Source organism: Ipomoea nil, unplaced genomic scaffold, assembly GCF_001879475.1.
Source record: "Ipomoea nil cultivar Tokyo-kokei standard unplaced genomic scaffold, Asagao_1.1 scaffold1179, whole genome shotgun sequence".
NCBI classification, from domain to species: Eukaryota; Viridiplantae; Streptophyta; class Magnoliopsida; order Solanales; family Convolvulaceae; genus Ipomoea; species Ipomoea nil.
This window is the reverse complement of record NW_017617607.1, coordinates 653,345-680,271: the sequence shown is the minus strand read 5'-3', so window position 1 is coordinate 680,271 and position 26,927 is coordinate 653,345. Positions and strand designations below refer to the sequence as shown.

Below are 26,927 nucleotides of genomic sequence, written 5' to 3'. Positions count from 1 at the left end.
GGACTAAGGTCCACTATACGGGGGTGGGTTGAGAACCATCCCAACTGTTAACTAGGCTGGTAGAGACCGGTCAGGTATTGCGATCGACCCCTCCGTAGTGTGAGATGGGGCAGGGTGCTGCGGGGCCGTGTCAGAGCTATATGCGCTGACCCTCATGTATGGGCATGCGATTGGTTCTGTGGCGCCAACAAAGTGTGCTATATGATGAGATAAGAAGGGTTGATGTTGTGACTGTGATAGGACTCTTGCTAGTAATGCTTAATTGTGATTATTGGTTGTGCTTAGCTATGACTGTTTCCTATGTGAGATTTGTATATGCTTGGCTATGACTGTAGACTGTGTGTACCCCTATTTGTCGAGTCGGTTCCCTGATTTCAAAACTAGAGTCTCGTAGGATATATCTTCATGCTTCGAAATGACTTTTCGTATATCTATATATATATATATATATATATATATATATATATATATATATATATATATATATATATATATATATATATATACATATGTATATATATACATATGTATATATATACATATGTATATATATATATATGTATATATATACATATGTATATATATATATATGTATATATATACATATGTATATATATATATATATATATATATATATATATATATATATATATATATATATATATATGTATTGTATTTCAACGCGTTGGAGTGGGTTATCAGCATCTCTCGCTGAACAGATATATTTGGCTTTCAGGCACAGAAGAATAAGTCACTGTAGCGCGCTAGAACTTGGAACGTAGGAGTAGACAGTTTCCCTTTCGGCCTGCGTGCCATGTTTATGCATTTGCACTATTGAGGAAATTAGTTAGTTAGCCTGTGCACCTGAGTTCTCTAGCTCAGGTGTGGCATAGCACCCCGTACTCTTGTATTATGTTTTGGGATTTAATGAGATTTCACCTTTATTTCATAAGTTTCAAAAGTCTTGAAAATCTGGGGTGTTACATGAGATTCCAATCCAAGCCCAAAGAAAGTCATTTGATTGCAACCAATAAGATAATTCGATATCTTAAATGAACGATCAATGTGGGATTATGGTATCCCAAAGAAGGAGATTTTACACTACCTGGTTATTCAAATGCAGATTTTGCAGGTTGTAAAATAGACCGAAAAAGTACCTCAAGGACATGCCAGTTCTTAGGGGGAAGATTGGTCTCCTTCTTCAGCAAAAAGCAAAACTCCATAGCTACGAGCACTACCAAAGCCGAATATATTGCAGCTGGGAGTTGTTGTGCACAAATCTTGTGGATGAAGCAACAATTATTGGACTATGGGATTAAGTGCGAAAATGTTAGCATTTTATGCGATAATACTAGTGCAATCGCCATAACCCAAAATATGGTGATTCATTCACGAACCAAGCATATCGACGTTCGACACCATTTTATCCGAGACCACGTCGAAAAGAAAGATTTGAAAATCGATCATTATCCCACAGAGAATCAAATTGTCGACATTCTCACAAAGCCGTTGTGTGAATCTCGTTTTGCAACTCTAAGGCATGAAATGGGAATGATCGAAATGAGCTAAGCGTTTCTAATCTCTTAATATGTTCGCACTGTGCATGTTATTTATGTGAACTACGTGTTGTTGTTGTTTTTTTTTTTTTTTTTTTTTTTTTTTTTTTTTTGTTTTTTTTTTTGTAGCATGTGTTATTTTTGTGTATTCATGTAATATGTATTTAGTTGTGTACATGGTTTCGTAAAATCTATATGTGTCAAAATGTGTTAGAACTTTATCTTACGAAATTTGCGTACATGTGTTTGTAATTTATTTATGTGAAATATGTATCAATTTATTTTGTCACGGGTTTTAGAATAATTAATTTGTGTACTAAGTGTGTTTAATTAATTTAATTTGAGCTTAGTATGCAATTAAGGGGGAACAAATCTTTGTTGGATTAATTATTTAAATAAAGCATCTACTTGGGGGGAACTTAGAAGATTTGCATGTTATATGGGTTTCTTTACAAAGAAATTTATTCTGATGATTGCTTGCCTAAAATTGAAGTATCAAAAGTCAAAAAAGTCAGGCCCAAAGTTGTAGAAAGTCAAAAAATTTTAATTTTTGTTTGGAACTTGAAGCCTTTTCAGAATATTAGGTATACATCTGTCAGTCCAAATTTTTTTCAGATTTCTTTTCAGAAAATATATCAGCTTTATTGAAATATGAAATCGAGATGATAATATTTATCTGGAATATATCTATTGGTCTAACAGATTGTTTTCGAGATTTTTTTTATCTGATTTGCTCCAGGTTGGCGGTTATTTGAAGCACAATTTTTGGCGCCATGTACCCACAAATAGAGTATTTAAATCTGAGCTGGAAAATTTAAATCATGTGGAAGGTCGAATTTATCCTCAAGGAGATCAATACTCTCTCTCCATCCACTAAAGGGCAAAAAAGTAATTTCACAAGGATTTTCCCTCAATTCTAACGGGTAAAAGGAGAAGACTCCAAAATCAAACTCTTTTCTTCTTCTCCATTCTCGCCGGCCGGATTTTAGAAGAAAGGAGATCTCAAATCTTCCACATCTTCCATACCCATCCAAAACCTTCTACACTAAATTATTCTACTCATAAAAACCCATCACCCAAACCTAAAAACACACCCAAATACTCTCTAAAACCAAATACCCAATCCCCTCACCCATTTCGGACTTCACTGCCGAAAAACCCAATTTTTTTTTTCACCAAAAATTCCCAAACTCAAGCTCAACTCAATGCATGTTGATCAAATGGAGGTGGAGACATTCACTACTGGAGGGACAAGGAGATCTAGCCGTGTGCTAAGCGGGATGATACTCGACATCACCGATTTCAACAAGCAAGTGGAGGACAAAACTTTAGGGGTAAAAATTATCAACTCTCTTGAATCTTGTGGGTTGTTAAATTTTTGCACCTTTAGATATGTTGGTTTCTATAGGGATGAGGTGATCGAGTTATATATGCATGCTAGAGTCGAAAATGATTCAATTATTTCGAAGGATATTTAACCTTGTTGAAACAAATTTCACTAGTACAGATCTGATCATTTGCTACTGTTGTAAATGACATTTAGCTACTGTTGTACAACAGTCGCAGATACTAGCGTCACAAAAAGCCTCGGACATTACGCGACTGTTGTGAAATAGTCGCGAATTGGGTATTAATTCGTGACTGTTCTTGATGTCAAATAATCGCGGATTGTATTTTTATTTTTTTATTTTCTTTATTCAGTGGTTTTCCGCGACTGTTTTAACATAGAAACAGTCGCAGAATAATTTTTTGTTTAATTATTTAATTTATTTTTGTTAAATTCACTATTTTTTTTAATAATTCTTGTACCTGTTACAGTTAAAGTCCTACACAACACAATTTATCTATCAATACACTACTTTATATCACCACACTTTAATATCCTAAAAACACTACAATACTTTTAACACAAAACAATCATCAATACTTTAACAAAATGCACTTGAACACAATACTATCATCAAAACACAATACTACTTTATATCCTCGATTACACTTTAATATAATAATATCATCAAAACATGCACAAAACAATACAATCATCAAAACAAAACTATTTATCAATAAAACAAAAGTTACACGCACTCCGAAAAGAAGTATTTTGCCCATTGCTCCCGAATCTCATTTATGTCATTGATGGAGTACGGACTATCGCTTTCAAATGCCTACAAAAAAATTTAAGTAATCAAATTTATGTTAATTAATAAAATATAACTTAACTGTACTATACATAGTTGTATTTAAATTCACTTACCTTATCCAAATCATCAATAGATGAATATTTTGTCACGATATCAAACATGTATCGCATGACATAATATCCACACTCATAATCTCCAGGTTGTATCGGGCACTACAAAATACATATATATATATTATTAATTTAAGCAATTTATTATAATTCATAATATCACACTAATTAAAACTTAAATTCAATTTCTATACATACTTTGCATGGCTTCCAATCGATGTTCTTAATTCGTCCATTCGTAGGAACAGAGCGAAATGCCCTATATTAATTATAAACATACATAAAAATTTATAAATAATATAATAGAAGTTAAAATACTTATATAAATAATAAGATATTTACTTACAAATTAATAGAAGCTTTAATTTCACCATTGTCGCGATCAGAAGGCAAGGGATCCAAGAAACATACGCTTTTTGAGCGCATGCAAATAACCAAAAGTAACCAATGTGATCTACATTTAAAAAACACACATACATATTAAAAATTTAATACCTAATACTTGAAATAATACTAATAAAGTAAAAGAACAATTTTCATACTCTTGATGATATGGTGCTAAAATAAATTGTTTATCTTTGTTCTGCTCCATGACGTGGATGAAATATGATATAACATTGGTGGCATTCCGTTTAAGCATACTGTTGCAAATCTGAGTCGGACAAACAAACCCGATTGACCTAAATTTAAACTGATTGCACAACCGATTAAGAAATCTGAAAATTAAGAAATAATTAATAAGAAATTTCAATAAATATAAAAAACATATATATAAAATACAATAATAATTTTATTTGTTTAAAAAAAAAACTTACAATATAAAGACTTGTATGATTGAGACGTCTAGCCAATTCATCAGCATCAAATCCTTTATATCTTTCATCATCACAAAAATAGAACCTGTGTTTCTATGATGAAAGATTTCTTCATTCAATCCCAACTCAATATAATCTTTATCAGATGGAAAGCTTTTCAACGCATTGACCAAATACTTGCAATTGTCCCCCAAGTGTTGTAAGACATCATCATCAACGAGGGGAGGTCGTGTACCAGTAGCGGATAGATCACCACTTTGGTCTGTTAGTTTCTTATTTTGTTTTGGCAAACTCTACAAGTATAAAATAATTGTAATTTTACTAACATTTTAAGCAACGAAAACTAACTTAATAACTAACTAAAAGAATGCATACCTCATCTAAAGTCACTAAATGCATAGGCCACTGTACAAAGTTACCAATGACATCTACTATAGTGACATATTGTTGATCTGGCATAGGGAGATTAAATTGCTCTCGACCTTCAATCACGTCATCCACCCAAACTCTGACACAGTTATGAAACAATGGTTGACGATTCACCAAAGTCTCGTCTGTAGTTGGGTGAGCCATACCCTTTGCAACAACAATTGATTTGCCATCGAGACAAATTGCTAGTGAACACCTTTTGGGAGTCTATTCATAAAAAACGTGTGTTAATCTTAATCTAACAAGAAATAATATTTTGATATAAGAAATAACTTTTGATATTACCTTAATTGTTGCAACTGGATATGTGTCAACTGAATGACAACTGCTACGAGTATGCGGTTGATCACAAAGCGGTGAATCACTTTGAGGAGTTCCAGCCAAGACCCCTTGTGAAAATAGATGTGTCCCCGCTATGTTGTTCATCAGAAACTTGAGTTGCTGGTCCATGGTATCAATCCTGGGTTTCATCTGTGCTTCCACCTCTGTCATTGTATCTTGCCTACATTTCTCTAACATTTGTTTGACAGCTTCTTTTGTATAAACCCCACGCGATGTGCTTTGTTTCCGGTCTGGTCTACCAAACACTCCTTGGATGGTAGAGTAACTTCCAACTCCTCTTGCAGAACCTGGATGATCATCCTTTCCAAGAACTACTGACAATATGTCATGTTGTCTTTTTGGCTCAAATGTCCCTTGATTAATTTCTTCACATTTTTCTACCTGTTCGAACAAATAAGAGAAGTCAAATATTAATATTTTTTATAAATATTATGTATTATTTAGACATTTTTTTAAACAAAAAAATATAATACTTACAATTTTATGAAGCACTTCTTGTGTTTTTTCATTTGGAATAAAGTAACTTCCATCATCTGCTTTTTTTGTTCTTGCTCGTATCCAATCAAAGCTATGATCATTAGACATCAAAGATGAGCTAACTAACTCACACGAAGACTGTGAAGGTAGAGGGTCTGATTTCATCCAATCTTGTCGTTTCCTCGCATATCCACCAGAACCTAAGTGTGGATGCTCATTTAACGCCTGCATTTCCCTTGCCTTTTGACTTTTTTCCTATGATTTCACTAACATGTTAATATTTATTTTTTTGGTGAATAACATAGTAATATTCATAAAGCACTTTACTTATAACTAAATGAGCTAAATATACCTTAAACTCTTTACTTTGCCGATTTGCTACAAACCTCGCCCATTGTTCATCACTCAAGAACGAATAAAGTTGTGTAGGAGAAGTATACTTTTTTGTGTTTCTTGTGAACATAATCACGTAACAATCTACTCTTAAAGTCTTTCCATCTCCCCCGATGCAATTTTCAAAACCACTGACTTCTTCGACTCATCTTGAATACCAAACCGCCCCTGAATAATAACATGCACATTATACATATACATACATACATACATATATATATATATATATATATATATATATATATATATATATATATATATATATATATATATATATATATATATATATATATATATATATATATATATATATATATATATATATATATATATATATATATATATATATATATATATATATCAATATTAATATAAAGTTATTGAATATACCTTAACATCTTCCCAAATGATATCTTTAAGCCTTTGTTCTACTTGACGCCAAGTTTTGATATTGATATCAACACGAGTACGAACCAAACTCCCAATGTATGAAACAAATTTCGAGCCATGTTCCCCGCCTATCTTGCCAGACTCATCAATCTGAACTGAAAGTTCTTCAGGCTTCTTTTTTTTTTCAATTTGTGGCATGTTGTAGGCCCTCTTTTTTTACGTTCAGTATTTAAAGTAGGAGGCTCTGAAATAGTAGGAGTAGATGTAGATTGATCGGTCATGATTATTTATATATACCTGCACAAACAAAAAAAAAAATTTTTAGTAAACATGCTAAATTGCATTTTAACCCAAATAAAATACCCCTAAAATAAATTATTTAACAATTTATAGACCTAACTATAAAACATTATGATGTCCGATTGTCAACCCACAATCCTTCTTCATGGTCGCTACGCATATAACTTATTTCAAAGTTATCTTCTTCTAAAGGTAAAGACTGAACACCAATAGAAAAGGGAGGAGTTTCATCAAAATGATCATACTCTTCTTCATCCACAACATCACCAACACCAACAATAGATCTTTTGCCTTGTAACACAATTGACCATTTATTATCAATAGGATCAGAAACATAAAACACTTGTTTTGCTTGAGATGCAAGTATGAATGGTTCATCATGATAACCCAATCGTTCAAAATCAACCAAAGTAAAACCCAATTCATCTATCCGAACGCCTCTTCTATTATCAACCCAACTACATCGGAATAGAGGAATTTTAAAGACTTTGTAATCAAGTTCCCAAATTTCTTCAATGACACCATAATAAGACATAGCAGCATCAATCGGTTTAGTATCTTTAGCACTTGAATAATCTTTTGATAATGCTACTTGTGTAACCCCACTATTTTGCACCACACTCTTTTCATCTTGTCGTTTGGTGTAAAATGTATATCCATTTATGTCATAAGCTTCATAACAGCTCACAAGAAAATCAAGTCCATATGCTAACCATTTGATGGTTTCACTGACATTATTTGGCACTTGAGATAACTCTTTCATCACCGTATCTTTAAACCATGTGATGAATGTGCGATTGTGTTCAATTGCCACCCATCTTTCACCTTTTAAAGGATTTTGTTGTCTTATAAGAGACATGTGTTGGTCTAAGTATGGATGGACCTCAGAAAGGTGTTGCAATACGAGATGGTGTGCCTTATCTCGCAACTGCAAAGGTGGAGAAAATGATTTGTACCCAATAGTACCTTTCCCGGTGAGTCTTCCTTCGTGACGAGATCTGGGAACACCAATAGACTCAACATTAGCTAAATAGTCAGTACAAAAATCAATGACTTCTTCAGCACCATAACCTTCAATTATACTCCCTTCAGGTCGATACCGGTTTCTCACATATCCTTTTAATATTCCCATATATCTTTCAAACGGATACATGTACCTCATAAAAACCGGACCACAAATCTTAATTTCCCTCACCAAATGAACAATCAAGTGGACCATATATAATATCAAAAAAAGATGGAGGAAAATACATTTCAAATTGACACAAAGTAACAACCACATCAGCTTGCAGATCATCTAACACATCCAGATCAATAACTTTACTGCAAATAGCATTGAAAAAGAAACAAAGTTTTGTAATAGCCTGTCTAACATGTTTCGGTAAGATGTTTCGAATTGCAATAGGTAACATGTGCTGCATTAATACATGACAGTCATGAGACTTCATGCCAACCAACTTAAGGTCCTTCATCGACACAAGTTTCTTAATATTCGATGAATAACCAGAAGGAACCTTGACACCATTTAAACAGGCACAAAAACTTGTTTTCTCTTTTTTGGATAAAGTATGACAAGCTGGAGGTAAGTACATTCGCTTTCCTGACTCTTGTGGTGATAACTTATCCCGTATTCCCATTTCAATCATATCCTTTCTAGCCTTAACACCATCTTTCATCTTCCCTTGAATGTTCAACAGTGTCCCAATAATGCTGTCACAAACATTTTTCTCGACATGCATAACATCAAGACAATGTCTAACTGATAAATGCTTCCAATAAGGTAGATCCCAAAATATAGACCTCTTCTTCCAAGGAGTCATTTGAGAAGTCTTACAAGTCTTACCAAAATTAGCATCAACATTCTTTACACTTTCATATATTGCATGTCCAGATAAAGGCAAACGAGCTACTTTAGTCTCAGATTTTCCATTAAAAGCCTTTTTCTTCTTCCGATAAGGATGATCAGTAGGGAGAAATGTCCTATGGCTCATGAACATATTCTTTCTACTGTTACTCAACCATAGACTGGGAGTTTCATCTTCGCAAATTGGACATGCCTTAGCTCCTTTAGTAGTATAACCCAATAGGTTACCATATGCTGGGAAATCATTTATTGTGCAAAAGATCATTGCACGTAAAGTAAAGCTGCTTCGACTATAAGCTTCATACACAGGCACACCTTCATTCCACAGCATCTTTAAATCCTCAATAAGCGGTGCTAGATATACATCAATGTCATTTCCTGGTTGTTTAGGCCTTGATATCAACAACGACAACATGATATATTTTCTTTTCATACACAACCAAGGTGGAAGATTGTAAACTACTAAAAGAACAGGCCAAGTACTATGTCGACTGCTCATGTTACCATGAGGATTCATTCCATCAGTACACAGTCCAAGTCTAAGATTTCTATTTTCAGAACCGAAATCAGGCCACCTCCTATCAATATTCCTCCATTGCGGTGAATCAGCCGGATGTCTCAATTTTCCATCTTCTTTTCTCCCAATAGCATGCCATTGCAAATTTGTTGCCTCTCTTGGATTAGCAAACATGCGTTTAAATCTTGGTATTACAGGTAAATACCATATTACTTTGGCTGGGGGACCTTTCTTATTCCCACACGCATCTTTGTTTTTATAACGTGATGCTGCACACTTTGGACACACATTCAAGTCTTTGTAATCTCTCCTATACAAAATACAATCATTTGGACATGCATGTATCTTCTCAATGTCCATACTCAAAGGATACAACATTTTTTTTGCTTCGTAAGTTGAATTAGGAAGTTCATTGTCACCAGGAAGCATGTCTTTTAGTAGTTCTAATAATCCTGTGAAACTCTTATCACTCCATCCATTTTTTGCTTTTAAATTATATAATTTAAGCACACCAGATAACTTAGTAAATTTAGTACTTCCAGGGAACAAACGTTTTTCAGCATTGTCAAACAAACTTTTAAATTCATGAGGCATTTCACTAAAATCTTCTTGTACATCACGCATCATTTCATCTATTCGGTCATTATCTTCATCATCCTCATCATTGCTAACATGAGATGCATTATTCTTCTCGTTATCTTCCTAAGTTTGACAATTTGCTTGAGTTTCCTTACTTGCACTTGTACTAGGAAGTAAGCTTTCACCATACCATATCCATCTTTTGTACCCTTCCTTAAAACCACGGCGAATCAAATGACCCATCACTTCATCGGAACTGCGATATCTTTTAAAATTATTACAATCGCAACACGGGCAGACAATAAAGTCTTCCGCCTTTTTACTCCTATTTTCTTCAGCATATTGTATAAACTCTTGAACCCCTTGAATATATTTGAATGTAGTGCGTTTTTCATACATCCAACTCCGATCCATATCTGTGAATTCATAAAATGCTACTCTAAGTACTATGGAGATACAGATACGCAATGATGGACGTAATTATAAACGATATTAGGTGGATTTGAATTGAAATCAAATTACCTAATTCGTAATCAAAATACCTAATTTTTCAAGCTACATAATTCCTCAAAGAACCTAATTTGTAATTAAAGAACCTTTAGGGAGAGAGCATTAGCTCATAACAACAGAAAATTATTACATCTTGAAGTGAAATCGTAATTAAAACAAGAGTAAATTCCATTTTTAGTCCTCAACTATTGTGTCATTGTCACATTTAGTCCTAATCTTTTAATTTTGTCATATTACATCCTCGACTTTAATTTGATTGCCACTATTGATCCTCCGTTAAAACTTCCGTTAATCTACCATTAAAAATAAGGTCAATAATGTAATTTAATTTTTTTTGAAAACAATAATGTAATTTAATAATTTGTCTCAAATACGTATTAAATTCATCAAAGAGACCACATTTCTAGTTTGCAGAGAGTCAGACTTTTCTTGCACAAAAATTTCACCACATTTTCCATGGTTAGTTTGAGACATGAAACAGTGCCAATTTCTTTAAATTTTATCACATGAATGAATGCAAATGACAAGTCCTAACACCACAAATCCATGATAAGACTTCCTATCCTTAAAAATGAAAATAGAAAGAAATGCAAGACAAAAATAAAATACAGTGTATAAAAGTAACACTCACCTGAATTTTGTACTTGCTCAGCCTTCCTGACCTTCCAAAATATATGAAGGGAAGCCCAGACAAGAAAAAGATACTTTCATGAAGAAAGAAACTTCCAAGGGAAGCCAACTGCAGTCACTAAAATGAGTAATAACAAACTGAATTCATTTGTGTTGAGTCTTGTATTAACTAAAATAAAGCACAGAAGAAATTAACTAAATAAACTAGCTCTAAAATATCTCTAATACAATTAATGAATATTCCCAATTCAATTAACAAAAGGCAAATACAACACCCCGAACAATGGGGACTAATCCGTATAAAGGAGGACTAAAATATACCTCACTAGTCACTAGCATTGCTTTTAGTGAGGTTCAAACCCCGTAACCGTTTGGTCAAGGGCTCTAGCCTGAAGACCTTTGAGGCTTTGACAATTGGACAAGCCTTTAGGTTCACCATGATATAACATTTTAATAGGTGAACTTTAGTCCCTTGGAAATGTTGGAGGTAAATAATACAAACAAGTCAATATCCATTGATCAGGTATTTAAGTCTGATATCCTTTTATTGTACAAGTGCCAGAAGTAGTATGCTAAGATGATCAGACCAGAATGATTCTTGAGGAAACATTGACCTCCTGTAGGTACATAGACTTCCAAATCTCTAGCTTATCAACACAGAACAATCACTCTTCGCCAAACAAACTCCAACCCCACAAGTTATTCAAATATTTAAACATGTCTTAAGGAAATACTTGAGGTGGTACTGCAGGTCGAGCTCATGCAAATGTGAAAAGACCTGCAAAAGTTGAACAGTGGAATTTTAAAAATTATAATCTCAGCATATTATGAATAAAATATAGAGAAAAGTTTAATTGTTAAATTCATCTAACAAATACAGGGAGATAAGCTTGAATTTTGAAGGGAAAAAAGTTAACCTACTGCTCGACTTCAGCAAGTTTCTTCTATTTATTTTTCTTGTTGAGACCGTCCTATTTGACTTTGCTTCCAGTACCATTAAAAAGATATATAAGCAACTCTAGAGAGTTAGCCACTAAAACAAGGGCAACAAAATAGAGACTAGTGGTACTGCTAAATCCATCACCAATTCAATCAAATAGCTTACAATCATTGTTCATGATACTATTACAAGGTTCATCACTTCATCAGCTAGTTATGAGCTCAAAGGTATAGAGGATTTCCTATGCATTCTGACATTTGTGTTTTGGAGGTCTGGAACCTGTTCTCATGTTTTCAAATATGCCTAACATGCTCAAAGGAAGTACGAAAGCCCATCTCTAATACCATCACTAATCCACTATTCATAGTGTTCAGAACTCAAATAACCAGACTTCTATATGCCTCAGTAAAAGAATATCACTATCCTAAAAGCCAAGTAAGGAAAATCTCTCCAACGTGCACATTGGAATGCAACCAAATCGTGAAGTATGAAACAGACTGCATGCAAATCCAACTTTCCCTAGCTCATACTAATTGTGTTTTGAGGGCACACAAATAAGTATCCCCTTCAAAAGTTTATTCACACATTACTCGATTAGAAAACACAGCTTAGAAAACACGGCTGTTCGCAATTCTGAACCATTTTTAAACATGCAAGAAGAAAAACAATTAACAACAGAAAGGCATTCTGAGCATAGAAGGAACCAAAGACTAATAGTACAAGGGTTAGTTGACCCTTTTCCCTTTCTATTTCTATTTGTACTTTCAAGTTTCAAGAGACTGATCAAAAGGCCACACAAAAAAGGAATAACATAAGCAATTGAATTACTGTTCAATAAGTAATTATGTATCCAAGATGCCACATAGATTAAGAAACTAAAACACTTTTAAGTTTGCAGTAAATGAAAATGCTGGAGGAAAAGAGTGAAATAACCAACAAATCTACTCCTATTTTTATGGGACCACCCACATAAAAGGAGGACTAAAGACAAGAAAAAATGTACAAATATGATAAGGCAAATAACTTCTAATATGCACACAGAAAACAGAATTACTACAAGTTAAGGAGGTTATGGTAACACAAAAGGCTAAAAGCAAAGATTAGGTCCAGGAGGTTATTAATTGAATCCATAGAAGTCATTCCAGTTATGCACTCATTGTTGTTTTATTAATTTTGGCCGCTTTATGCTTTAATTTACTACATCAAGATTTGTACATTGTATCTAAACCCTAAACCTAATAAAATTTAAAATAAATAAATAAATAAATGAAGAACAAACCTATGGTGGAGGCCGTGACGGTGGCTATGGTGGGCGGAGACAGTGACAGTGGCTGTGGCGAGCGGAGACAGTGAGCGGAGACGGTGGCTATGGCGGGCGGAGGCGACGGTCGTCGCTGGGGCTCTGGAGATTGCGTTCGTGTCCGCAGCTATGGCGGAGGAAAGGGCGTTCACCGGCTGCGGCGGCGTTCACCGGCTGTGGTGGCGTTCGCCGTTGAAGATGAGTGTGTAGTGTTCGGGCGTTCGTCGGATCGGAGGAGATGGCCTGGCCGTTCAATTCGCGATTGAATTTTTTTTATTTGTCGTTGCTCTTGGCCAGGCTGGGTACGTAGCTAGGGTTTTTAATTGATATTTCGCCACTGTTTCTAGAAATAACAGTGGCGAAATAAAAAAGAATTTTAATTATTTTTTTAAAAATAATTTCCGCCACCGTTTCAAAGAGAAACGGTGGCGTTTTATTTTTCTATTTCGCCACTGTTTCAACTAGAAACAGTAGCGAAATCCAAAAGCGTTATTTTAAATTTTCAATCTGCACCCGTTACAGCTAAGAACAGTCGCGGATTATCTATCAATTATTACGAAATTGTCACCGCGAATTTTTGAATTAAGGACACACTACTGTTTTTTTAAAAACAGTAGCTAAATGCCAGTCTCCTATGCCCTGTTTTGTACTAGTGTTTGCGGGTAGAAAATCATGTGTTCGATATCAACTCTACTTGGGCCGAGGTACGCAATGCAAACGCACCGCTAGCTCCTAAGATAAACGGCAATAAAAAGGACTTGAAAATGGACTATGGACTCCAATTGGATATAATACACAAGTGTGTTGAGTCTAGGTACCATTGCCGTGACAAATTGTCGAGAGAGAAGTTGTTGATAATGGATATTATTTTGAATAATGTATGTGTTGATTGGGGTGCATTTGTATTTGGGAGATTGTGTGAATCTTTGAAGAAGGCAAAACCTTTGGTTGATGGTTGGTTCCAACAACAAATTTGTTATGGTTTTGCAATTGGAGAAATTTTGAGAACCAAAAATGTGACTCTATCCAAAGCCAAACTTGTCACTAACCACAACTACCTCTTTCGACCAAACACAACCGAACCCAAAAATCTCACCGTACCCACCATACCCAAACCGACCCGAAAAAGAAAAATCTCAAACCCTTCCCTAGCCCTAAGACCGTTCATTCGTGAACCGAGCAATGAAGCATCCAACACCCCCGCAATTCGATCAAATGAAGAAACATCCAGCCATCCAATCACCACACGACCCATAACCTTCCCAAACCCGAATCCTCTTGTCCTAAACTGTCCCGAGATGAGAGAAGGAGTAAATAGATTGGAGGTTAACACAGTTGAGAGTGACAGAGTTGAGGTTGGCAGTGTTGATGATGTACCAACCATTGGGGCGGACAGTGTTTTATTGGAGGAGTTTGAGCGTGCCAAAGCTTGGAGAGCTTGGAGATTGGGCGATCACAACAAGTTGGCCGAAACAATTAGGCCAAACACCTTGGAAAGGGAGGAACTAGTTTTGAGTTGGCTAGGTACACGTGATCTTGCCCGAGCCACCCGTTGATCGGTAATTAATTCTTGTTTCTTGACTAAGCTTGCACGAAGACAAAGAACCGAGAAAAATGTTCTTGTTGAGGCCACATCGGAAGCACCAATTGGAGAATTTGATCCGAATAATATTCGCCGGGCCACTATTAATTCTTTGGAAGAAATTTGAAGGGCACCCGGAGAGGGATCTATGGCACGAATTGATGATGGAGGATTGCCGGAGTTGGACCCATATCCTGCTACTTATGGAGATGAAAATTTGAGCTATGAGTCTTGCTTTCCTCATCCCGCAACGGAGATTACGAGATCAATTCAAGACAATGTGAGTGCACCAAGCCATCAAATTTCTTTAAATTTGGATGAAGCACAAAATTTGCCTAGCTTGCCAACTACTTGGGTGAGTTCTATGATCAAGATCACCCAAGGAATCGTACCACCTTGATGCTTTGTTATAATAACGAGGAGGCCGAGTCAAATCTTGCCGAGACAATGCTCACTACTCCTCAAGATGATTTTACTCACACTTCGCCGAATCCAACACCCCCAATGCGAGCCGAACCATTGTTCAATGTTCAATCCTTAAGGGAGGAGATTGTTGGAGATGTCAAGGTAATTCTTCAAGAGTCCACAGGAGGGTTAAACACCAAAATGGATGTCATGGACAACTGTAACACCCCGTGTTACGGATCCTAAAACCAACTGATTAATTAATTAATTAATTAATAACCCAGGAGAAAGAATAAATTATAATGGTTAATTAGGGAAAAAGGCCACCATAGCCCATGAGCCCAATTATATAAACCCAACCCCTAAACCCAATAGGAATAAACTCTAAATAAACCCTTGGATCTATAAATAGGGAACTTAGGGAGCACCTAGAACCCCCTCCGACACGCCTAGACGCCCCATCACCCCAGGAGAGCTCCAAGAATTCCCTTAGAAGAAATCAAGAAAGCAAGAAAGCTTAAAGAAAGATCCTTCATAGCCAAGGAATTAATTAAGGCTAAGAGGTAACCCATGTCTCAACAAAACCTATTTTCATAGCTATGATTTCCCCTTAGGGTTTCCCCCATATTATTGTGAATGGCGAAATTATGATGATTATTATTGATGTTGATTTGATGATTCCATGGGGAATCTTGATAATCTTGATAATTGGGAGTTTCTTGATAATGATGATATTCTTGATGATTAATTCGGGATCCTTGATGATTATGTGTTGTTCTTGATGATTATGATGTTCTTGATGATTAATTGGCATCCTTGATGTTTGTGTGTTATTCTTACCGAATCTTGCAATTAGAAGATGAATCGTATTCTTGTTGATATAAAAGTAATTAGAACCCTAGGTTGTATCGTATGATCTTATTCTTGGATTATCGGGTGGGGAAATCGCATGTTTGGGTGTTGATTATATTTAGAAAAGCATGATAGGTTATGTGTCGTTCGTTTCTCGTAATTGATCCGTTAATTGTCTACGTGTTGTCGTTAATTGCGTTGTAAAGTGTCTAAGCATGGTTTCGGGTTCCACAACGGTTCCCGGGGCGAAAAGTGATGAAAAGAGTCAGTGGGGGGTAGGTGGGGGTAGGGGACCCGCCACCTACCCGTGGCAACTCCGGGCAGTTCCGGCAGCGGGCAGCCGGCGGGCGGGCAGCTGCCCGCCGGGCACCCGCTGCCCGGAACAGTGCTGGCCGGCGGGCAGCCGGCGGGTGGACCCCCACCCACCGGCTACCCGCTGGAAAGTCGTCCCCCTCGGGACCCCGACTTCCCCGTTTGATGTTTCCCCGATCCCTGTGGTGTCCCAACGGACTCCGTTTGTCGTGCCTATGTCTAGTTTGATATTTCGGGTACCGTTCGTAGGTTTATGAGTCTATTATATTGCATGCTAGTTGAATTGGTATCCCGTTGACCTAGGTGGAAGAAGTATGAACCCCTTAGGACTATTCTTAGTACGTGATGGATCACGCATAAGGTTGTTATACGCTTTATCCCCCTTCCCAATGTGTAATGTGGGTTGCATGTGCTTGCTATGTGTTATGTGTGCGTGTTACCCCAATTCGGTTGCGATCGGATTGGTTATCCTGAGCTGCGGTTCAGAAGCCGGCTATAGTCAGATGGGAATTCCTGGCTGTAGTCGGATGACGGTATCCTGGGCTGCGGTCCAGAAGCTGGTTGTAGTCAGATGGGAATTCCTGGCTGCAACCAGATGGCATTTTCCTGAGCTGCGGTTCAGATGCTGGCTGTAGTCAGATGGGAATTCCTGGCTACAGTCAGATAACACACTCTCTTGGGCTGCGGTCCACTGTTTGGTTGCGATCAAACATTATGATGAGCTGCGGTTCATCGGTCGGTTGCGATCGACCTCCCCGTGTTGCGATACGGGGCATGGTGCTGTGGGGCCATGTCAGAGCTATATGCGCTGACCCGCATGTATGGGCATGCGAGTGGTCCTGTGGCGCCAACAACGTGCGTTATGTGTTGTGACGTGGACGAGTTGTGATTATGAGCATCTTGGGGGATGTGACTATGGGATTTATATTGGGGATTGTTCATGTTGGGTTATGATCATTGTTTATGCTTTGCCTTATCTGCCTTATCTGTTGTGAACTGCATATGCTCGTTATAACTGTTGCTTGTGTCTGACCTTATCTATCGAGTCATCCCCGGTTTTAAAGCTAGAGTTCGTAGGATATATTCTCATGCTCAAAACGGTTTTCGTATATCTATATATATATTGCTATATGTATTGTATTTCAACGCGTTGGAGTGGGTTACCAGCATCTCTCGCTGAACAGATATATTTGGCTTTCAGGCACAGAAGAATAAGTCACTGGAGAGCGCTAGTACTCGGAACGTAGAAGTAGTTAGTCCCCTTTCGGCCTGCGTGCCATATTATGCATTTACATTATTGAGGATATTAGTTAGTTAGCCTGTGCACCTGGGTTCTCCAGCTCAGGTGTGGCATAGCACCCCGTACACTTGTATTATGTTTTGGGATTTAATGAGATAATACCTTTATTTTATAAGTTTTAAATGTCTTGAAAATCTGGGGTGTTACAGTTGGTATCAGAGCCTAAGTTTGACCCTAGGAAAAGACTATTAAGACCGGACTTTAGGATATTAAGCTTGAACTCTAGGTATTTAGGAACATAGGACTCAGGAATCTTCGGACGCGCGGTGAGATTGTGAAACCTACACATAACCTCCCCTCACTTTATCCCTCTCTAATATTAGGAATCCCTTCCCCACTTATTATATCAAGATTAAAACACAAAATAACATCGACCTTTAATCGCCAGGAATGGCACCCAAGAAGAAACAGTCAGGAGCACCGGGACACCCCTCTCAAGAAATCTTGACTCAGGCCCTACAACGCCTGACCCAAATTGCCCAGGCACTAAGTACTATCGTACCCCAACCTCTGCCAACAGACGAGAACTTGGAAATCCACCACCAAGTCTCGGCACATCGACCACCCACCCTCTCGGAAGACGAAGACCCCACAACCCTCGAGGAATGGATTGAGACATTCGACAAGGTGTTCAGGACGACCCAATGCCCCGAACGCCACCGGGTCAGGATAGCCTCCTTCTATTTCAAGCACGAGGCCGACAACTGGTGGGCCCGCGAGGGGCCTATGTACGAGCAAGACCCCGAATTCAACTGGGAGGACTTAAAGACGCGGTTACGAGAACAGTTCTACCCCAACCACCTGAAGGCCGCCATGTGCGAGGAATTCCTCAATCTAAGACAGGGGACGGCCCCGGTCTCAGAATACTACCGACGATTCTGCCGACTGGCTCGCCTCGCCCCCGAGATAGTACCCACCGAAGGGATCAAAGTCAGGAAGTTCCTAACGGGCCTTAAGCCCGAACATCAGAGGTCCTTGGCCGCCCAAGAACCAAAGACCCTCGGAGAGGCCTATGCCAAGGCATGTCAGCTACAACAGGTAGCGGACCCGCCTCCAGGGATGCAACTGGGGTATAAAAGGAAACCCGAAGGAAGTCGCCCAATTCTCGCCAAGGAAGCTAAGAACCCCAAAACCGCCCCACTTGACCAAACCATCATGCCGACTACCCGGGGAAAAATCCTCACCCTAAGCAAGGCCAGGATCGGAGATAGCAACATAGTCTCCGGAACCTTCCTAGTGCACGCCACCCCAGCTGTCATATTATTCGACTCAGGGGCTACCAACTCATTCATAGCAACCAAGTTCGCCGCCCAGCTCGGTCTTAACGCCACCACCAAGGTACGACTCCAAACCAAGGTGGCCTCAGGCGAGGTCATAAAATGTGATCGCATGTACGAGCATGTAATGATCACCATTCAGGGAGTGGAATTTCCCAGCGACCTGATCCAGTTTCAACTGGATGGGATGCAAGTAATCTTGGGCATGGATTGGCTAGGGAAGTTCCAAGCGCAAATCCTGTGCAGAGAGCAGAAAGTGGTCCTACGAGGGCCAAACGGTAAGAGGGTGTCGTACCGCAGTGCCCGCCAGGATCCAGAGATCAAGCTGATAAACATGATGAAAATCAAGAAGTATCTGGGCCAAGGAAACGAGGCCTTCTTATGCTCAGTCGAAGACCTCAACGCCAAAACGCCCGGACCACAAGCCATCCCAGTGGTGAACGAGTTCACCAACGTCTTCCCAGCCGAGATTCCCGGGGCACCCCCGACCAGAGAAGTCGAGTTCACCATAGACCTCATGCCGGGCGCCGCCCCGATCTCTAAACCACCCTACCGGCTAGCACCAAAGGAAATGAAGGAACTGAAAACACAACTCCAAGAACTGCTAGACAAGGGTTACATCCGGCCCAGCACCTCCCCATGGGGAGCACTGGTACTATTCGTTAAGAAAAAGGATGGGAGCATGCGCCTGTGCATCGACTACCGGGAACTCAACCAAGTTACTATAAAGAATAGGTACCCCCTTCCCCGAATAGATGACTTATTTGACCAACTCAAAGGGGCAGGGGTATTCTCAAAGATCGACCTAAGATCCGGGTGTCACCAGATCCAAGTGGCCAAACCGGACATCCAGAAAACGGCCTTTCGGACACGCTACGGCCACTACGAGTTTACCGTAATGCCTTTCGGCCTCACTAACGCGCCTGCCATATTCATGGACCTCATGAATCGAGTATTCCGACCTCACCTGGATGACTTCGTCATCGTGTTCATTGACAACATCCTAGTCTACTCCCGAAATAAAGAAGAACATGAGAAGCACCTACGCATATCTCTGCAAACCCTCAGGGAGAACCAACTCTACGCTAAATTCTCCAAGTGCGAATTCTGGCAAGACAGCGTAGCCTTCTTGGGCCACGTGATAACCAAGGAAGGGATTAGGGTGGACCCCGCTAAGGTTCGCGCCGTTAAAGAATGGACCACGCCGAACTCACTCTCGGAAGTCCGAAGCTTCTTAGGTCTAGCGGGCTACTACAGGAGATTCGTACCCGACTTCACCAAGATAGCCCAACCCCTCATTAAGCTCATGAAAAAGGAAACCCCCTTCCGTTGGGACAACGGCTGCATCTCGGCCTTCCAAGCATTAAAGGATAAACTAACCACTGCACCCGTGCTAGCCATACCCTCCGGATCGGAAGGGTTTGAAGTCTACAGCGATGCATCCAAGAAGGGGTTAGGATGCGTACTAATGCAAAATGGCAAGGTAATAGCTTACGCATCCAGGCAACTCAAAACCCACGAAGAAAATTACCCCACCCATGACCTCGAGCTAGCCGCTATCGTATTCGCACTGAAAATTTGGAGGCACTACCTGTATGGAGTACAATGCAAGATCTACACCGACCATAAGAGCCTGAAGTACATTTTTACTCAAAAGGACCTAAACATGAGACAACGAAGATGGCTGGAACTCATAAAGGACTACGACCTAGACATTCAATACCACAAGGAAAATGGGATTCCATATCCATGGACTTCGTCAGAGGGCTACCCCCAACGAAAACCGGTAAGGATAAAATCTGGGTCATAGTGGATCGACTCACCAAGACAGCGCGGTTCATTGCCATGAAAGAAACATGGACGATGACGCAACTAGCCCAAGCTTACGTAAACCAGGTAGTGAAATACCACGGGGTTCCCCGGAACATTGTGTCCGACCGAGATTCCAGGTTCCTCTCGCAATTCTGGAAATCACTACAAGCGGCGTTGGGGACGCAACTAAAGCTAAGCACAGCCTTTCACCCCACCACAGACGGCCAAACCGAAAGAACCATCCAAACCCTCGAAGACATGCTAAGAGCCTGCGCGCTCGACTTCCGAGGGACGTGGGAAGAACACCTAGACCTCATCGAGTTCTCGTACAACAACAGCTACCACGCGAGCATTCGCATGGCACCATATGAAGCACTGTATGGTCAGAGATGTAGAACCCCATTATGCTGGGAAGATATGGTCAACCCGGTAACACTGGGCCCCCAATACCTACAAGACACCATAGCTAAGGTCAAACACATCCAGGAAAGGATGAAGGCCGCCAGAAGTCGTACGCCGACCTAAAAAGGAAGCAAGCCGAATTCAGCCTCGGGGACAAGATCTGGCTAAGGATCTCGCCCACACGAGGGGTAATGAGGTTTGGGAGAAAGGGAAAACTCAGCCCCCGGTTCATCGGCCCGTACGAAATCGTGGAGAGAATCGGAGACTTGGCCTACCGTCTCGCCTTACCCGTCGAGCTAGAACGAGTACACAACGTGTTCCATGTATCTCAGCTAAAGAAATACATACACGATCCAAGCCACGTACTCCAACACGAAACCGTGGACCTCGACGAGTCACTAGTATACGAAGAGAAACCCGTAAGAATCCTGGACACCAAAACAAGAAATACTCAGAACCGAGTCGTGGAAATGGTGAAGGTTCTCTGGACCAACCACGGGACCGAGGAAGCCACATGGGAACTTAAGGACACAATGAAGGAGCGGTACCCCGAGCTGTTCACTCCAGGTAACTAAGGGAAAACTTTCCTTTCTTTTTGGTCACCCAGGGCCAAGCTTCGGGGACGAAGCTTCCTGTTAAGGGGGGGAGAGTGTAACACCCCGTGTTACGGATCCTAAAACCAACTGATTAATTAATTAATTAATTAATAACCCAGGAGAAAGAATAAATTATAATGGTTAATTAGGGAAAAAGGCCACCATAGCCCTTGGGCCCAATTATATAAACCCAACCCCTAAACCCAATAGGAATAAACTCTAAATAAACCCTTGGATCTATAAATAGGGAACTTAGGGAGCACCTAGAACCCCCTCCGACACGCCTAGGCGCCCCATCACCCCAGGAGAGCTCCAAGAATTCCCTTAGAAGAAATCAAGAAAGCAAGAAAGCTTAAAGAAAGATCCTTCATAGCCAAGGAATTAATTAAGGCTAAGAGGTAACCCATGTCTCAACAAAACCTATTTTCATAGCTATGATTTACCCTTAGGGTTTCCCCCATATTATTGTGAATGGCGAAATTATGATGATTATTATTGATGTTGATTTGATGATTCCATGGGGAATCTTGATAATTGGGAGTTTCTTGATAATGATGATATTCTTGATGATTAATTCGGGATCCTTGATGATTATGTGTTGTTCTTGATGATTATGATGTTCTTGATGATTAATTGGCATCCTTGATGTTTGTGTGTTATTCTTACCGAATCTTGCAATTAGAAGATGAATCGTATTCTTGTTGATATAAAAGTAATTAGAACCCTAGGTTGTATCGTATGATCTTATTCTTGGATTATCGGGTGGGGAAATCGCATGTTTGGGTGTTGATTATATTTAGAAAAGCATGATAGGTTATGTGTCGTTCGTTTCTCGTAATTGATCCGTTAATTGTCTACGTGTTGTCGTTAATTGCGTTGTAAAGTGTCTAAGCATGGTTTCGGGTTCCACAACGGTTCCCGGGGCGAAAAGTGATGAAAAGAGTCAGTGGGGGGTAGGTGGGGGTAGGGGACCCGCCACCTACCCGTGGCAACTCCGGGCAGTTCCGGCAGCGGGCAGCCGGCGGGCGGGCAGCTGCCCGCCGGGCACCCGCTGCCCGGAACAGTGCTGGCCGGCGGGCAGCCGGCGGGTGGACCCCCACCCACCGGCTATCCGCTGGAAAGTCGTCCCCCTCGGGACCCCGGCTTCCCCGTTTGATGTTTCCCCGATCCCTGTGGTGTCCCAACGGACTCCGTTTGTCGTGCCTATGTCTAGTTTGATATTTCGGGTACCGTTCGTAGGTTTATGAGTCTATTATATTGCATGCTAGTTGAATTGGTATCCCGTTGACCTAGGTGGAAGAAGTATGAACCCCTTAGGACTATTCTTAGTACGTGATGGATCACGCATAAGGTTGTTATACGCTTTATCCCCCTTCCCAAATGTGTAATGTGGGTTGCATGTGCTTGCTATGTGTTATGTGTGCGTGTTACCCCAATTCGGTTGCGATCGGATTGGTTATCCTGAGCTGCGGTTCAGAAGCCGGCTATAGTCAGATGGGAATTCCTGGCTGTAGTCGGATGACGGTATCCTGGGCTGCGGTCCAGAAGCTGGTTGTAGTCAGATGGGAATTCCTGGCTGCAACCAGATGGCATTTTCCTGAGCTGCGGTTCAGAGGCTGGCTGTAGTCAGATGGGAATTCCTGGCTACAGTCAGATAACACACTCTCTTGGGCTGCGGTCCACTGTTTGGTTGCGATCAAACATTATGATGAGCTGCGGTTCATCGGTCGGTTGCGATCGACCTCCCCGTGTTGCGATACGGGGCATGGTGCTGTGGGGCCGTGTCAGAGCTATATGCGCTGACCCGCATGTATGGGCATGCGAGTGGTCCTGTGCCGCCAACAACGTGCGTTATGTGTTGTGACGTGGACGAGTTGTGATTATGAGCGTCTTGGGGGATGTGACTATGGGATTTATATTGGGGATTGTTCATGTTGGGTTATGATCATTGTTTATGCTTTGCCTTATCTGCCTTATCTGTTGTGAACTGCATATGCTCGTTATAACTGTTGCTTGTGTCTGACCTTATCTATCGAGTCATCCCCGGTTTTAAAGCTAGAGTTCGTAGGATAAATTCTCATGCTCAAAACGGTTTTCGTATATCTATATATATATTGCTATATGTATTGTATTTCAACGCGTTGGAGTGGGTTACCAGCATCTCTCGCTGAACAGATATATTTGGCTTTCAGGCACAGAAGAATAAGTCACTGGAGAGCGCTAGTACTCGGAACGTAGAAGTAGTTAGTCCCCTTTCGGCCTGCGTGCCATATTATGCATTTACATTATTGAGGATATTAGTTAGTTAGCCTGTGCACCTGGGTTCTCCAGCTCAGGTGTGGCATAGCACCCCGTACACTTGTATTATGTTTTGGGATTTAATGAGATAATACCTTTATTTTATAAGTTTTAAATGTCTTGAAAATCTGGGGTGTTACAACAACAAACTTGATGGTTATCACAAGGAAATGATTGATCGTGCTTTGCAATTGTTCAATAGGCAAGGCCTATTGAAAAATGAGATTGATACGGCAAAGGAGGAGTTGAAGAATGAAGTGATGAAATGGGAAAGCTTGGGTCCGAAACAACCTCAAGGCTCAAGCTATTAGAGCAACAAATGAAGGGACTTCTACAACAAACCCACATCAATATGGATCTTCTCGAAGGAGTTCGGGACAAGCAAAATTCTTCATCGGAAAGCTTTCAAAAGTTTGTTAATGCTGCCGAAAGGGGGGAAGGATTGACAAGTCATTTTGTACCACAAGCGTATGCATATGCATCATCACAGCCGAGAGCTCCACAACTAAGAGGACCATTGGTGGAACTCATTCGACCAACAACAACAAGAGGTCGAGGTAGAGGCCGTGTGAGCATGATAGATTATCTTAGAGGTACTTGCCCTAGCTCAAGCTCAACCCCTCATGATGTGTTGCCACCCACACCAAGTGCACCTTTGCCGAAGCCTCTTGCCACAAGGATGCAAAAATTGCAAGAGCTTCAAACCGAATTCGGACATCGGAGTGAACAAATGAGCGATGGCCGTACGTTCGATGAGTGCATATTTTGGCATGAAGCAGGCGTGTTGAAAGGAGATAACATAAGAGAAGCTTACGGTAACTACGTAACCGGACAAGTTGTAGCACCATTTCAACACAAGGGCCTCGAGAAAGACTTCAAGAAATTGAGGGCTCACATCAATGCTAAATTAAGAGAAAGGTAAAATTTGTTTGACAAATTTCCATATTTTTGGTGTACATGATATTTAGCTAGCACATTATCTTTTTGGTACGTTATCTATGCTAAACTAAAATGGGTTGAAATTGCATGACAAAAATCGGTACCATACTTATCTAGTGTGTCTTAGCTATTTTATTAATTTGTGTTTACTATGTCACAAGATTTTAATTTGGACCTAGAATTAATGTAACACGTATAAAATGAGAATATAAAATTTAGGGGGAAGAAAAATTCAAGCTAAAAGAAAAATGCAAACCCCACGATCAAAGTCTCAAGTATACGTTTAGAATTGTCCAATTTTAAAATCTCTAAGTCTCAATTTTTGTTAAACCCGTCAATTGGCTAGTCGAAATAAAAGCAATTAAAAGAAATTATTTTTTTCAAAATTGACAAAGCCAAAATGACTTGGGTATAAGTTTCGGCATCATCAAAAAGGGGGAAATTGTTAGGAATAAATTGTAAATTTTGATGAGCCGAATGTATTTTTGAATAATCAAGTAGTCCCCAATTTTATTCTATTTGAGTCAGTTTAAGTCTACAGAGTATGGTGCACCCATATCATGCAACCCATGTACAAGTCTGGAAGATCATAATTTATTTGAAGAAGTTAAGCGGGATTATAGCTTAACAAAATTATGATGCGGATAAGTTATCAAGAACCATGTTGGAGGAGTTGGATGATACGTGTGTAAGTTATGCCAAATGATCTTAAGTTCGAATCTCAAGTGAAGTATTTTTACCTTGCTTGGGAGACTAAGGAAGCCGTATGAGAAACCAGCTAATACGGAGACTAGCTAAACCGTATTGGAGACTATCTAAAAGCTAAACCGTATGGGAGACTAGCTACAACAAAGGAGACTAGCTAAACCGTATTGGAGACTATCTAAACCGTATTGGAGACTATCTAAATGGAAGACTAGCTAAACCGTATTGGAGACTACTAGCTAAACCGTATTGGAGATTATCTAAATGGGAGACTAGCTAAACCTTGGAGACTATCTAAATGGGAGACTAGATACCAACCAAGGAGACTAGCTAGCTTGGGAGACTAACCTCATGAAGGAGACTAGCTAGCTTGGGAGACTAACCTCATGAAGGAGACTAGCTTGGGAGACTAACCAAGAAGGAGACTAACTAGCTTGGGAGACTAACCTCATGAAGGAGACTAGCTAAGGAGGAGACTAAATAAAAGGGAGACTAACCAAGTTAAATGCACTAGCCTGACAAAAGTCATGCACTGATGAAGAAACACACCAAGTATGGTGGACCAAGTGCAAAATCAAAACAGAGCATCTCACCATGAACCACAATGAAGCTTTTACAGAAGGTTCTAGTATATTATTCTACAAGGATCATGAAGGAGAAAATATATATTTTCATCTGAACATCAATCTTTTACGGTGGAACCGGAGACGCTCGAAGAAGGCTGGTTCACGGAGATATTGCTTCATACTCAAGCAAGAATCAGCAGATGAATTATTTGATGAACTTGACATGTCAGAGCATTTATGAAGGACAAGAAAAATCAAGCTTGCCGCGCCGAACTTATTCAAATTTTGGAGGCTACAAAATTCAAGACACGACAACGGGCAAAATATTCAAATCATCTGACAAAAGGAGAAAAGACTTCTACCTAATATTTCAGATCAAGTTGACAATTTTGATCAACTACAATTCAAAATGAACGATCGAGATCAAAAGTTGATCAACGGGCAAATAGCTTTCATTGGCTATAAATTACCCAAGCAAACTTGAAGACAAACATGAATTCTATGATTTGAATACGGCTGATCGATTAAAAGATATACAAGTAAGAGAAAAGCAAATCAGCCAAGAAGCAATATTTTGAGCTATACATG

At 39.7% G+C, this 26,927-nt stretch overlaps 2 protein-coding genes and 1 long non-coding RNA gene across 3 annotated transcripts; all 3 read right to left on the bottom strand.

Moving 5' to 3' along the window:
* Positions 1–3,253: 3,253 nt before the first annotated feature.
* Positions 3,254–5,543, bottom strand: LOC109183794. Its single transcript, XM_019333857.1, has 9 exons — positions 5,337–5,543; positions 4,998–5,258; positions 4,350–4,459; positions 4,154–4,261; positions 4,006–4,066; positions 3,811–3,909; positions 3,642–3,721; positions 3,366–3,382; positions 3,254–3,270 (listed from the first exon to the last, which is right to left on the bottom strand). Exons 1-9 carry the CDS (start codon positions 5,541–5,543, stop codon positions 3,254–3,256), a joined length of 960 nt encoding a protein of 319 aa, XP_019189402.1.
* A 1,519-nt stretch (positions 5,544–7,062) lies between these two features.
* Positions 7,063–10,112, bottom strand: LOC109183793. Its single transcript, XM_019333856.1, has 3 exons — positions 10,104–10,112; positions 8,205–10,036; positions 7,063–8,089 (listed from the first exon to the last, which is right to left on the bottom strand). The coding sequence occupies exons 1-3, from the start codon at positions 10,110–10,112 to the stop codon at positions 7,063–7,065; spliced, it is 2,868 nt and encodes a 955-aa protein (XP_019189401.1).
* Positions 10,113–10,239: 127 nt separating this feature from the next.
* LOC109183829 lies at positions 10,240–18,264 on the bottom strand. Its single transcript, XR_002054635.1, has 3 exons — positions 18,253–18,264; positions 18,037–18,041; positions 10,240–10,329 (listed from the first exon to the last, which is right to left on the bottom strand). It is a non-coding gene; the product is annotated as an uncharacterized LOC109183829 (long non-coding RNA).
* Between the last annotated feature and the right edge of the window lie 8,663 nt (positions 18,265–26,927).

Coding starts and splice junctions, on each gene's coding strand:
- LOC109183793 (XM_019333856.1), bottom strand. Junction 8,090..8,204: donor ACTTTGTGTCAATTTGAAAT/GTATTTTCCTCC, acceptor TCCGTTTGAAAG/ATATATGGGAATATTAAAAG.
- LOC109183794 (XM_019333857.1), bottom strand. CDS start 5,543: ATGACAGAGGTGGAAGCACAGATGAAACCCAGGATTGATACCATGGAC. Junction 4,460..4,997: donor ATTTAGTGACTTTAGATGAG/GTATGCATTCTT, acceptor TGTCCGACTCAG/ATTTGCAACAGTATGCTTAA. Junction 4,067..4,153: donor ATTAAAGCTTCTATTAATTT/GTAAGTAAATAT, acceptor TAATTAATATAG/GGCATTTCGCTCTGTTCCTA.